A 14168-nucleotide genomic window follows, 5' to 3' on the forward strand; every position below is an offset into this window, starting at 1 on the left:
AAAATCGAGCTGGGAACAAATTCCTCAAGAAACAGTGATACACCTGGTGGAAAGTGTTCCTTCCAGGCTTCAAGAGTGCATTAGAAAACGAGGAGGGCATACCAGATACTGAGGTAGGTCACAAAATATCAACCAACACTTAGTTTTTTTTTCACAATTTGTTTTCTCTCACTGATTTATTTTTGCAAAAATGTTAATTTTTAGAAAAGGTGGAGTAAACGTTTTTTTTTATTGTTTCCATTATTATTTCTTGCTTTCTACAATAAAAATTAATTAATTTATCCAATCAAATCATTAATCAACCCTTAAACCTCAAGAATTCAGGAAAATACTGTAAAAACGTGGTGGCCCTTATTTTGTTTTGACTAGTATATATAGATTAGTCAACTGCTGAATCTATCTGTAAACCAATCCCAAAAATGCTATTTTTTTTATTTATTTCGACCTCCTAACAGATTTCCGCTTTTTACCCGACTGTGGCAAAGCCAAAAGGAAAGGTAATGATATTTATAAATAAAATCACGATCAATATTTTTACATTTTAATTTATTAAAGGTAGGTACTGGATAAGACAGTAAAATATAAGAACTTGTCAATAACAAGCTATTTTTTAAATAAAATTAATATTAATACTAGTCATGAAAATGAAAATTATGTCTTATTAACAATTATATTTTAATTGCTGATACTAAAACTCCATTATATATTTGAGGGCATTTTAACGATTGTGATGAATTCTGATGTACTGCACAAGACCAGCACAATAACCAGTATTTAACAAAGGGTCATATTAATTATTATTTGCCAATCTGCTTGCGCGTCTAGTTTTTATAGTACTAGGAGTAACATTAGCTAAGCGAGAGGAAGATCTAGTAGGCGTAGCTCTACCAGATTCTTTTGCAGTCTTAGCCACTTCCTCAACCGCTTTTGCTTTTATGTTTCCCGCTTTTGTCGTCTCTTCGTCGTCTTCCATGATTGTGTCTAAATCTATTGTTACTGTATTAGAATCTTCAGTAATAGATTCTTTTGCATCATCTTCTTTATCTTCAGTAGTAGATTCTTTTGCATCATCTCCTTTATCCTCAGTAGTAGATTCTTCGGCATCAACTTCTTCAATTTCTTCAACTGTTTCTTTATTGTTATCAGATTCTTCCTTTTCATTTTTATCAGTTTCTTCTTCCTTTGTCAAATCAACTTCATCAATATTTGTGGTATCCATTACCTCTACATCTTTTGGTTCATCTGGTACATTTGGATCATTTTTCTCTTCCTCGTCAGCTTTTCTTATCGATGAGAGTAAATCAGAGATTTGAGAATCCAAGTCTATAGGTATTATATCATCTGCTGATGAGTTCAATATGTTTTCATTAGTTTGAGTGATACCTTTGTTTGGATCTGTTTGAGCAGGTGTTTCATCATTTTTGTCATTTTCTTGGTCATTTGTCTTATTTAGCTCATTTTCTTTGTTATGAGCTGGGGTTTTATTTCCTTGTTGAGGTGTTTTGTTATGTACTGGAGTACTTACTTGCTCGCTCGCTTTTATAGTGATTGTAGCGTCACCTGTAACAATAAAAATAAAATTAACCTTATAGCAATAATGTTTTTAGTTGTTATATTTTTGTGTTGTCATACATACTATTGCAAATTGAATATTTGTAAAGAGCAACTGCTGAATTTCTTGCTGGTTCTTCTCGGTAGAAAAGGCATTCTGAACCCGTCATAGGTTCTTTTGACGATTCAAAAGCATATAATATTACATATTATATGCTGTTGCCAAATTAAGGTTATTATATTTATATATAATAGCCTTAATAAAGACTATAGATTCAATTCCAATAGACCGTTCAATTCAAGACTGTGGTGTGTGAAGTCACTACAAGAGACCTATTGGACATAGGTCTCTATCTTGGATGTTTATGGGTTGAAGATAATGACAGATAGATAAGCTTGTACTCACCGACAACAGACTCGTTAGCAGTCAAAATCTTATCAAATCCTTCCTTATCAGTAAACCCTATGACCAGGAGGTTGCTGATGCTCTTATGCTTCTTGATTGAAGTCGGGCTGAACTGGTTCAAGAACTCGTAGATGACAGCTCTGGCAGGTAATGCTGGACGACCAATCAGCTGTGGAGAAAAATACTGTATATTAATAACTTATTTTATTAACCCCCGACCCAAAAAGAGGGGTGTTATAAGTTTGACGTGTGTATCTGTGTGTCTGTGTATCTGTCTGTGGCATCGTAGCGCCTAAACGAATGAACCAATTTTAATTTACTTTTTTTTGTTTGAAAGGTGGCTTGATCGAGAGTGTTCTTAGCTATAATCCAAAAAAATTGGTTCAGCCGTTTAAAAGTTATCAGCTCTTTTCTAGTTACTGTAACCTTCACTTGTCGGGGGTGTTATAAATTTTTAATTTACACTTATTTTCTACTAGATGATAGTAGACTTCGTCCGCGTGGATATAAGTTTTTTAATCCTGTGGGAACTCTTGGATTTCCGGGCTAAAAAGTAGTCTGTGATATTTATAATTAAAAAAAAAGAATACCGGGCTGTGTTTATTGTGGGCTCTTCTCAGACTTGGGCGCGTTTGGAACCCTCGTAGCTTTAGTTTTAAGTTACGTTATTAATTATCACCACTATAATATCGTACAAAAATAATTCCGACCATCAAAAGGAGTACAATTGTACCTACTTTGAATAAATGATTTTGACTTTGACTTTGTTCTTAGATTTTCTGTACTATTACAGAAACTATGTTTTAAAAAAAAATTGAAATTCAATTCTAAAACATAGTTTCGTTTGTGATTGGTTGGTGACTCAAAATGGTTAACGCCAACTAAGCTTTTGTCTTTGTAGTTCAGTCAATTTGCAAATTGCCCTCCGAAAAAAGACCTACCGTAATTTGACATAATGAATCGTTAGGGGGGCATGTCAAGAGGTCACAGGAAAAATAAAAAGGTCGCGCTGATTGCTGATTTTGAGAAATTCAAAAAATGAATAAAAAAATTTTGAAATGCTTTTTTCTTGGAAACTATTGGTTTTAGGAAAAAGTTTTTTAAATAAAAATGTAGAGGGCATTGCGAACTACATTTTTTGTCATTGAAGTGACGTCATCCGACTTGAAATACAAAAAGTAGAGGACGCTAATGGATCAAAAAAGTGTTTCAACGCTATTTTCGATAGGAAAAAATGATTTTTTTATAATAATGTAAATTGGAAAGTTGTTCGTCACAAAATTAGCTACAACTTTTATTTAAACTAAATTTTTATAAAACTTACCGTTCTCGAGGTACAGGTGAAAAAGTGCAACGGAGCACAGCTAACGGTTCTTTTGTTACTAAATGAAAAAAACAAAATTGTCGAATAAATGTGTTTGTTTCAAAAGAAAGAAATAAACGTGATGCAAAACATAGATAAATTCACCTAAGTTCAAATTTTTGTTAAACAAAAGTTCAAATTTTTTGATAAAAAAGTAAGAAAACAATTACTGCTATTTCATTTGAATTAAAAAAAAGATAAAAACTGAATGGCATGAGAACTGTGCAACGGCACGGTACATAATGTACAATTTGTACACTTCGACAAGTTCCAGCTCGAAAACGGTAAGTTTTATAAAAAATTTGTTTAAATAAAAGTTGTAGCTAATTTTGTGACAAACAACTTTTCAATTTATATTATTATAAAAAAATCATTTTTTCCTATCGAAAATAGCGTTGAAATACTTTTTTGATCCATTAGCGCCCTCTACTTTTTGTATTTCAAGTCGGATGATGTCACTCCAATGACAAAAAATGTAGTTTGCAATGCCCTCTACATTTTTATTTAAAAAACTTTTTCCTAAAACCAATAGTTTCCAAGAAAAAAGCATTTCAAAATTTTTTTATTCATTTTTTGAATTTCTCAAAATCAGCAATCAGCGCGACCTTTTTATTTTTCCTGTGACCTCTTGACATGCCCCCCTAACGATACATTATGTCAAATTACGGTAGGTCTTTTTTCGGAGGGCATCTAATTATTCCTTACATATTTACTGAACTATTGTCATTTGTAACGGGATTACGTAACAGAGAAATCCCTATACTAATAGAAGTTAGTAACTTCTCTCGGTGGAGAGAGTATAGTGTTTATGAAATACATCAGAAATAAACACATGTCAAAAATTAAACTATTACCTTAACATATTGTATATTCTTAGAAGCTGGCGTCTTAGGTGTGGTAGGGCCACTATTCTCATCTGCTTTGGGAGGTGCTGCAGGTTTTCCAGCAGCTGTTGAAGGTTTTACAGGTGTAGCTGTGGCTGCTGGTTTCACAGGTGTTGCAGATTTTGCAGCTGTAGTTGTGGTTGCTGGTTTCACAGGTGTTGCAGGTTTTGCAGCTGTTGATGAAGCTGCTGGTTTTGGTGTTGCAGGTTTTGCAGCTTGAGTTGGAGTTGCAGGTTTTGGCGTAGTTGATGGTGCCACAGGTTTTGGCGTAGTTGATGGTGCCACAGGTTTTGCAGCTGTTGCTGCAGATTTAGCAGGTGTAGTTGGAGCTACCACAGGTTTTGCAGATGAAGGTGATGGTGCTGCTGATTTTGAGGCTGTTGCTGCGGGTTTCGATGTGGCTGCTGGTGTTGCAGGTTTCCCAGCTGTTGCAGACTTTGTAGGAGTTGCAGGATTTGATTTGGCCCTGGTTTCCTCATCATCATCTAATATTATGACGCTTTCCGCTGATTTACGCAACTTCAATTTCGTCTCCAGATCAATCAAAGCTTTCATCCTCACAAATTCTTTGTCGAGACACAAGATATACAAGAATTCCTGAAATATAAACAACTCAATTGTAACTTAAAGCATTAAAACCATTAAAGGAATTTTCTTCTTTATTCCTTTGTGGCTGTGTCTATGGATAGACTATTTCTAAAACATTAACTGCAAAATAGTTCTTGAGCTAAAAACATGAGAGTTTTTAAAAACTGATCTTTTCTCCTGAAGGTTCATCAGGCGCTGCAAATATTCATGGGCGGCGGTAATCAGTAATCACTTACCGTGTCTCACCAACTCGTTTGCTCGCTATAAATACATAATAAAATAAAAATACTCACTTCTTTGAATCTACACAATGCTAATGGCAATTTCTGTTCAATAAGTTTCTCCATAAATTCTAGATATTTCTTACTCTTCTCAGATTTACATTCAATACTTTTTATATCCTTGCTGCTGGTTGCTGTGTGTTCTGTATTTTTATCAGATTTGTCTTTTTCCACAACAGCATTATCATCTGTGTCTTGTTCTTTTTCATCACTTGTAATTTTATTTGCATCTTCTGTTCCATCTTTATTTTCGGCTCCATCTGTAACTTTTTCCCCATCTATATCTTCTACTCCGCTTGTATCTCCTTCCCAAGTAGAATCCATCTCTTCCTGGGTATCCTTTTCCCCACTTGTATCAATTTCTCCACTTAAATCTTTTACTCCATTTTCATTACCCTCGGGTGTATCTTTATTATTATTTTCTTTAGGAGCAGGAAGGAAACTCTCGGCCAACTCTTCAACATTGATTGTATCTTTTTTCTCATACAATTTCTGGAGCTACAAACATTTTGTTTATTAAAAAATATTCCTATTAAATTGATGATGCAAGATAGTTCATGCACGGCCAAATACATAACCATTTACCCTACTAAAAGTCAAAATGGTAAAAAGGAATTTGATGGAAATGTAAGTCTTTGTCCATCATAGCTGCTTATTTCAGTAACTTGCAATAGAATGTGACCAATACTTTTTTTAATTTTTTTTTTATAACAAAATGGAACACAATAGCGATCTTTTAAATGGCACTAAATAAGTGATGTGGGGCATCGCGTATAATAGCCAATCAAAGGGAGAAATAGAAATAATACTCACATCATCAAACATGTCGCAGAATTTGTTATGCAGGACTTTACCTATGTTCTTCTTGAAAAACTGTTCTGGGTTATCTGGAATATCATAAATAAATATATAGATTGGTGTGATATTACAGAGGGGTTTGAGCATCATAGTATTGAGCATGGCGTATGGCCAGCCGCCATTTTTAGTTGTTCCAAAATTGCTGTCACACTTTGAAACCCTTAAAAATCAAGAGATCACTTATGCCATGTATATACACACCTTATACTTAGACCATGATTCATATACAGCATTTTTTTTAACTGGAAATGGGGAAAACGATAAGACATACAGGGAAACTGTGTTAGGAAACATTAGATCTATTTTGTGAAAGCAATTTTGATATAGTAAATTTTTTGGTCAAGCGTGAGTTGCCCATAAAAATAAATAAAACTGACTTTGATTAATATGTGTAGTAAAGTCTGGATAACTTGCCAATATTATTTGTATTATATTAGATTTAATAAATAATACTGCATTGGCAGTCTACAAATTTTACATTGGTACAAGAAATTTTTGATTTGGCTGTGATTAATATGTGTAGTAAAATCTGGATAACTTGCCAATATTATTTGTATTATATTAGATTTAATAAATAATACTGCATTGGCAGTCTACAAATTTTACATTGGTACAAGAAATTTTGATTTGGCTGTATGTATAGTAAAATAGGAGAGAAAAGAAAATGTGGAACCAAGTCTCAATCACCATAATTGTCTATGTGGTGACAGAAGAATGTCAGAAATTTTCTGATATCAAGATGTGACATTCCACATAAATCACAAAGAAATGTTAACTAACCAAGTATTAAATTAAAAAATTAATTAACCCCTTCCATGTGGCATCGTAGATACCAAATTGCATGAACCGATTTAATTGTGTTTTCGTTTACTGAGAATATTCAAATAACAATAAGGGTTATTAAAAACCACATGTCCTCTGACCAGGATTTGACTCCATCATACGATGAGGCCGACACAATTCTGATTACCAAGGAATCCGTTCGTCTACGGTCCGAATAGGCCAAAAGAGCTGACAAAAAATATAATGTGAGTACCACCCCAGGTAAGCCAGCTATAAAGCAAAAGAAACCACATTTAAATTGGTCCTGGATTCACTTGGAAGCTACTATGCCACAAGCAAAAAAAGAGCATGCCATCGACAACGCTCGTCTTTTTGCGTGGGGGGTTAAGAAAACATCACTACCTGCTTCGATAAGATGCTTAACCCGTTGGTTGTTATTATATTCATGCGCGTCTTGGGCTATTTTCATCAGCTCAAGGTCAGTCACTAGGGGATATTTCTCGCGGTATTTATCGACAATGTCCTTGAGATTGACGACGGGTTTGTTCATCATGACGTCTCGTATGCGTCCGCGCAGGGTGTGCTTAATGACACGCTGCATGAAGGGGATATTGAAATAGTCGAGGGTTCCCTCATCAGGGCATAGCTCTTTGATTGATTTCATGATCATGCCCACAGCTAACTCCAGCCGACCTTTTACTTGCACAGACGGCTGCCTGTAGGGACGAAGAATATTATCCTGGTCCAACGACAGTTTCTTCGTGTATTTATTTTGCGATCTTGGTTGATTATTTGTTACTTTTGGAGAAGGGTTTTGCGCTTGTGATGGAGGGTTTCGCCCTTTGGGCTTAGCGGATTGCCCGACTAACTTGTTGGTATGCGCAATTAACTTATTGGTCTCCTCGATCAACTTTTTCGTTTCAACAGACGGGCGGTAGACAGGGGCTTTTGCTACAGGCTTTTGGTTGGGTTTGAACACTTTGTTAGGCTTGAAATTTTTACGTTCAGGTGGCGGATTATATTTGTTCTTGATTCGCTGGCCGATGCCAGGTTTTTGTGCCATAAGGGCCCTGGTTTGGGCAGAGAAGTTCTTGGGTTGTGGAGGATTTTGATTTACGGCTCTAAATTCTGCCTGCCTGGCGTTTGGGTTCTGCCAGGGATTAATGCTTGGCGCATTGAAACGTTTCGGAGAGGGATTAATGCTCTGAGGCGCATTGAAACGTTTGGGGGGAGTGGGGTTTGGATTTTGCCAAACTTGCCCAGCTTGACGTTTGAAGCCCTGTGGCTTAGAAGTAAAGTTAGAAGGCCTAGGACCAGGCTGATATGAAGAAGAAACGTTAGCGAAATTAAATTCTTCACTGCCTTGTTGATTATAGGTGCCCTGTTGGTTATAACTGCCCTGTTCATTATAACCACCCTGTTGATTATAACTGCCCTGTTGGTTATAGGTGTTAAAGGGTTGCTTGTTATCATACTGCCTCTGAAATTAATCCAAAATCATTTTTATTTGTAACCATTAAAATACTAATAATATCCTAAAATATACGGGAAGCTCTATTTTTGCAATATCTAAGAAAGGATAATTTTATGATGGTTCACATTATGAGTTACAGCATAATGGTGACGTATACAAGATACATAATATTATGTTATCCTGAACAGTATTGCAACTGAGCATTTTGTACAATTACAAGTACTGTATTACAAGATTTAAACAATGTAGCTTCATCTTTATTTCATCACGTAAAATAAAGTTTTTAAAAGCAAACATTGTATAAAACACAAACTAAATACAATATTTAGTTTGCCAATGAGTTAAGTACATGTAATAGAATATTATACTATCAGCAATCTCCTTATGTCAATGTATAGTATGACTCACATTCAGTTTTAAATCAATCCTATTTAGAAAAACTAATCTGATTGTAATGGGGCCTTAAGTATTACGTAAGCAGATTTTTTTGCAATTACTAACCCACCCCTCCCCCTCGTCAGCAAAAGTAAGCAAAGCTCTTACCCCTCCCCCCATGCTTACGTAAACATTGGTACAATTGATTGATTTATGAGCAGCAGTTATAAGTCTTTTTTTTTTTCTCTCTCGTCTGGCTTTACAAAGATTAGCCAGTGTCAAGTTTGTAGTTATTTGCATACAAGTATGGACCCCGTCTGTGCCAGTGCTCGCCGACATACGCACGGCACCCCCTTAGAGCGCTTTCCAGTCAGTTTTAACAAAAAAAACACTCCAAAAAGGCAGAGTACGCCCGCCAGCTAACACCAACACAGACGAAGTCCGTTATAAGTCTAGAAATAAGGAATAATTTAGACAAGACGTGAATTATAGCGCGCGGTAATTCCCCTACTCAGTTCTGAGCAAGTACCTACCTAAACGTATGCATTATTTGTAGGAATCCCCGAAAATGCATTTCGTTTTCTGCATAGACAATGTATTGGTTGCGATATGTGTAAAAAAGTAAAGAACTACTGCTGACGTAATCACTATCTAGATCCCCCCTCCCCCCTGGCATCAAAAATAAGCAAAGCAAAGACCCCCCCCGCCCCTCTATAGTGCTTACGTAATACTTGAACGGCCCCAATGGTGTAATTTTTTTGGGAGACAAATTATATTTTACCTATGACCTGGAGGTGTCCACCTATTAAAAATAAATAAAATCATAAATGACCTATGTACATATCCTGTGGAAAATCCATACTAATATTATAAATGCGAAAGTGTGTCTGTCTGTCTATCTGCTACGTTTTCACGGCCCAACAGTACTGAGGTAGCTTGCATCCTTGTAATTGACATAGGCAACTTTTTATCCCGGAAAATCAAACAGGTCCCACGGGATTATAAAACGGGATAAAAACCTAAATCCACGCGGACGAAGTCGCGGGCATCCTCTAGTGTTTAATAAATTACATTTAATTAATTACTAGAGGATGCCCGCGGCTTTGCCTGCTTGGATTTCGGTTTTTTTTTAATCCCGAAGGAATTCTTTGATTTTCCGGGATAAAAAGTAGCCTATCCCCTTCCCCAGGATGTATCCCAAGTCTGTACCAAATTTCATTGAAATCGGTTCAATGGTTGGGCCGTGAAAACGTAGCAGACAGACAGACATACTTTCGCATTTATAATATTATATAGTAAGGAATTAGTAAAGATTATTTATCTGATTACTTTGGGGACCAACCAAAATCATCTTCAACACTGGTTCTTAAATGAGAACTGGTCTCCTCTGAAAGTGACAAGGGGTTGGACATAGTTTATTACAAGGACTAAGTGGGGGATTGGCAGACTTCACACACCTTTGAGAACATTTTGGAGAACTCTCACGCATGCAGTTTTCCTCACATGTTTTTCTTCACCATTACAACAAGTATAATAGTCACATTAAGCCTTAAGGTGCCCACGCACTTGAGCTGAACTGCAGCTGAACTGCGCGTCGCGTCAGCGCCCCGCACGATATTCTCTCCAGCCGCGACGCGCGTACGTCACTGCCGCGCGGCGCAGCTGGAGAGAGTATCGTGCGGGGCGCTGACGCGACGAGCAGTTCAGTTCGAGTGCGTGGTCACGTGGACACCTTTAAGGTTGTCTGGAAGAGATCGCTATTTAGCGATAAAGTTATTTGCGTTTTGTGGTGCAATAAAGTATATACATACATACATTCAACAAGCAAAAATAAAATATCTGATTTCACAATCTAATTGTGCAATCAGATCTAACTTGTCCTGTAGGTATTCACCCTTATTTTATGGAAATAAAATGAATGTAACTAGAGACGAAGGGACTTACCTACCCTAGTTGCTTTTGTTATAATTTTTTTTATTTTTTTTAATAATAATAATTTTTATTTAATAAAAATGTAGGTACATTATTTCAACATATTGTCTTCCTGTGGGACAGATGTATTTCCAATAATAGCTTAACAATAATAGCAAAGTTCTATAGGCTATGACCAATTGATGGAACTATCTCAGTGCCAAATTTTGTAAAAATCAATTTAGCAGTTATGCTCTCAAAAGATCCCAGACACACTTTCACATTTTATAATATCAGCATGGATATACTTGCTGATGCACTGATGTATTGCCAGCCTTATAAATTGTTTCTATGATACCAAAATATCACATATAATGCATACAAAATGAGATCTCACTCGCCATTTTGACTTTGTCTCGTGACAAATCTCGTCTCGATGATAAAAAGCGTGGTTTTGACCTGCAATTCGCTCCAGCAATGCGCAGGACTTCAATTGCTTTTATACATGGCATAATATTATATATCAAATCTTTGAAAAGAGCAACCGCCGAGTTTCTTGCTGGTTCTTCTCGGTAGGAAAGGCATTTCGAACCAGTGGTAGATGCTTTTGACGATTCAAAAGATCTTGTAAAAGTCTAATTGAATAAAAATATTTTGAATTTGAATTCTCAAATGTCATGTTAAAAGTATGATTCATCTTTAAAATAAAGACTAACTTTATTTTAAAGATGAATCATACTTTTGACATGACTGTTGGCACAGAGTTAAAATGGCAAGTGAGTTCTCATTTTGTATGGACTATACATTATATAATATGTATAATCAAAGGCCTCTTAGGTGCAAATATTATATCAAAAATAATTTCTTTTTTGTGCCCTTTTGAGGTAGAAACCATAAGGTGAGGATGCTAGATCATTTTTAAGGACCTGTTATATTATAACCATCTCACAGAATCCACTGGTGATCGGAAGGCTGTCAGCATATTAGTCTGGCTATTCAAGGCACCTTGCCTCATTACAGTCGTTTCGATGATAATATCTTTGATATTTGATTTGTAATTTTTAAAATTTATTTATTACTAGCTGATGCCCGCGACTTCGTCTGCATGGATTTAGGTTTTTGAAATCCTGTGGGAACTCTTATGCCTAAGTAGCCTATGTGCTAATCCAGGATATTATCTATCTCCATTCCAAATTTTAGCCAAATCCGTTCAGTAGTTTTTGCATGAAAGAGTAACAAACATACACACACATATAAACTTTCTCCTTTATAATATTAAGTGTGAAGTGTGATAATCACAAGTTACATAAAAACTTACCCTATTAGAATTATTGGAGTAATTAGTGTTAGGCGGGTAATGATTACTACTACTGGGATATTGGGTACTGTTGCCAGACGAGTAGTTACTGGTGTTGTTGGCCATTCTATCCAACATGATCTGTTCCTGCTCAAAGATTTCCCTTTTGCGTTTAAGTAGGTCCAGTTCCATGTCCAAGTCCTAAATAGGTAATAAAGACACATTATTATTGGTCTGTTTTGACAAAAAAAAAAAAACATGTCAGAAATATTTTTTTTTTTTTTTAATTGAAAATATTGCAAATAAACTTAAAGCTAGCCTTATCTAATTATTATTATACAAATCATGCCCGCATGGAATGGTGCCAAGAATACTGGCTGCATTTCTGCTCTGGACAGATCTGATCCGTTATGCATAAAATGATCCAGCCCATCTGTCACCCGCTGAGGCTAGTAAAAGTAACTTAAGAGGGGCCTCTCCGTCACTCACTCCATACAAACGTAGTTCCAATTTCATTTGAATATTAAGCAACCAAAGTCCATGAAATTTAGAAGACATATTCTAGAAACTAATATCTATGCCTGTGGTTTTCCAGATTTCTGTTAAAACATTTGGTTTCAAAGTTACGCGGTCTTAAAAATTCACATACAAATCTTTGAGCCCCTGTATTTTAAAACTACATATTTTTAGAAAAATCTAAAACAACACAGGCACCACTATTAGTTCCTAGAATATGTCTGCAAAATTTCATGGACTTTGATTGCTTAATATTCAAATGAAATTGGAACTATGATTGCATGGAGTAAGTGACGGAGAGAGCCCTGTTAACATTTGCATGATAATATTAAATTGATTAATTACTTATCAATTTTGGCCAACATGATAAATCTAATTATACATAGTCTAGCTGTTGCTTGTAATAAAGTATTTTTTAATATTTCTATCTTAATGTGAGATAGATAATTAACTAAAGTATGATGTAAATATCAACCAAGACATTGTATTTCACAAACCCTGTCCGAATTACTTGTTTTTAACCCCCAACCCAAAAAAGAGGGGTGTCATAAGTTTGACGTGTGTATCTGTCTGTGGCATCGTAGCTCCTAAACTAATAAACCAATTTTAATTTAGTTTTTTTCTTTGAAAGGTGGCTTGATCGGGCTTAGCTATAATCCATGAAAATCGGTTCAGCCGTTTGAAAGCTATCAGCTCTTTTCTAGTTACTGTAACCTTCACTTGGGGGTGTTATAAATTTTTAATTTACACTTGTTTATATTATAAATGTATATTTTTGTTTTATTCTTTATTGTCAATTGTCTAATATCTATAGCTATATCCTTTGGACCATTTTGGTTGCCTGGAAGAGATCGCTAGGTAGCGATAAGGCCGCCAAATTGTACCTATATTTTGTTGAGCTTTTTATGTGTTTTTCTATACTAATTTTGTGGTGTACAATAAAAGTATATTCATTCATTCATTCATTCAATGTATAGTAGAAGTAGGTAAAAAAACTATGTTAGATTAAGGATCCAATTCAGGACTTCATTTTAGGATTTTTTAAAAGGTTAAGATGGCGTCGTGACGTGACGCCGCCGGGTCAATGAAATGCCTCCTAAACACTGTCCTCACATTAATAAACTTACACGTAAATGGTTCGTTAAAAGAGGCCCGTCGGCATTCCCGCCGCCTCGGGCTCCGCCGCCGCCCCTGGGATTCCCTGGGCCGCCGAAATTGCCCCCGCGGCCCCTATTATTTCCACGTCGCATCATGTCAGTTAACGATCGAATGAAAATAAATCCAGAAGAATAGTCAAATCAAGTCGCGAGCTTATTTGTTAATAACTATTTTATTTACTTAAAATCAACTTTACGTTAACCAAATTGATAATCACAGAAAATCAAGATCACAATAATCCAACTTTTCAGTTTTCGTCCACCCCTCTTTCAGTCAATCAGACCACTCACCACCGACCAGAAACAAAAGCCACTCACCCACTCACCACAGACCAATCAGTGTTGCCTAGTGCTGCCAATAATTGCCATCAAATTTTATGGAATTGCCGTATTCCATACTTCGGATTGCCGTAAATATAAGTAAAAATCATGAAATTGCCGTATTTATTATTTTTATTGATTAAAAATACATATTAGCTTTGTATACCGCATAGATATCTAACTAATTGACAATTTAGTTAGATTGAACTAACTTAGTTTTGTTGGTTATCAAGCCTTAATCAAGCAATAAGGGTTGTATTTATTCGTTCTTATATCTTTATTGAATTTCACTTCTTGTATGTTAATATAAACATAAAACGTCTAGAAGGCAAATTGCGCTTGATTGGAATCGTAATTAACTTAAAACAGTATCCTTATTTATGAATCGATTCAAAACGATACT

The 14168-nt window shown here is 35.6% G+C and overlaps 2 protein-coding genes across 5 annotated transcripts in view; one reads left to right on the top strand and one right to left on the bottom strand.

The window, feature by feature from the left end:
* LOC123877993 (dynein regulatory complex protein 8) overlaps window positions 1-14168 on the top strand; it is a 35498-nt gene that overhangs the window by 19216 nt on the left and 2114 nt on the right. The window lies entirely within an intron of this gene.
* Window positions 528-13758, bottom strand: LOC123877981 (proteoglycan 4-like). The gene is made up of 8 exons (XM_045924940.1): window positions 13415-13758; window positions 11793-11972; window positions 7117-8194; window positions 5887-5960; window positions 5086-5571; window positions 4175-4801; window positions 1958-2126; window positions 528-1560 (listed from the first exon to the last, which is right to left on the bottom strand). Exons 1-8 carry the CDS (start codon window positions 13538-13540, stop codon window positions 791-793), a joined length of 3510 nt encoding a protein of 1169 aa, XP_045780896.1. The 5' UTR covers window positions 13541-13758; the 3' UTR covers window positions 528-790.

Source organism: Maniola jurtina, chromosome 25 (genome assembly GCF_905333055.1).
Source record: "Maniola jurtina chromosome 25, ilManJurt1.1, whole genome shotgun sequence".
NCBI lineage: Eukaryota > Metazoa > Arthropoda > Insecta > Lepidoptera > Nymphalidae > Maniola > Maniola jurtina.

What these genes read in the sequence shown, in the direction of transcription:
- LOC123877981 (XM_045924940.1), bottom strand. Translation starts at nt 13,540, where the DNA reads ATGATGCGACGTGGAAATAATAGGGGCCGCGGGGGCAATTTCGGCGGC. An exon ending in TCTGCGACATGTTTGATGAT is followed by an intron (nt 5,572 to 5,886) that starts GTGAGTATTATT and finishes AAATGTTTGTAG; the next exon opens with CTCCAGAAATTGTATGAGAA. An exon ending in TGCTAACGAGTCTGTTGTCG is followed by an intron (nt 1,561 to 1,957) that starts GTGAGTACAAGC and finishes TTATTGTTACAG; the next exon opens with GTGACGCTACAATCACTATA.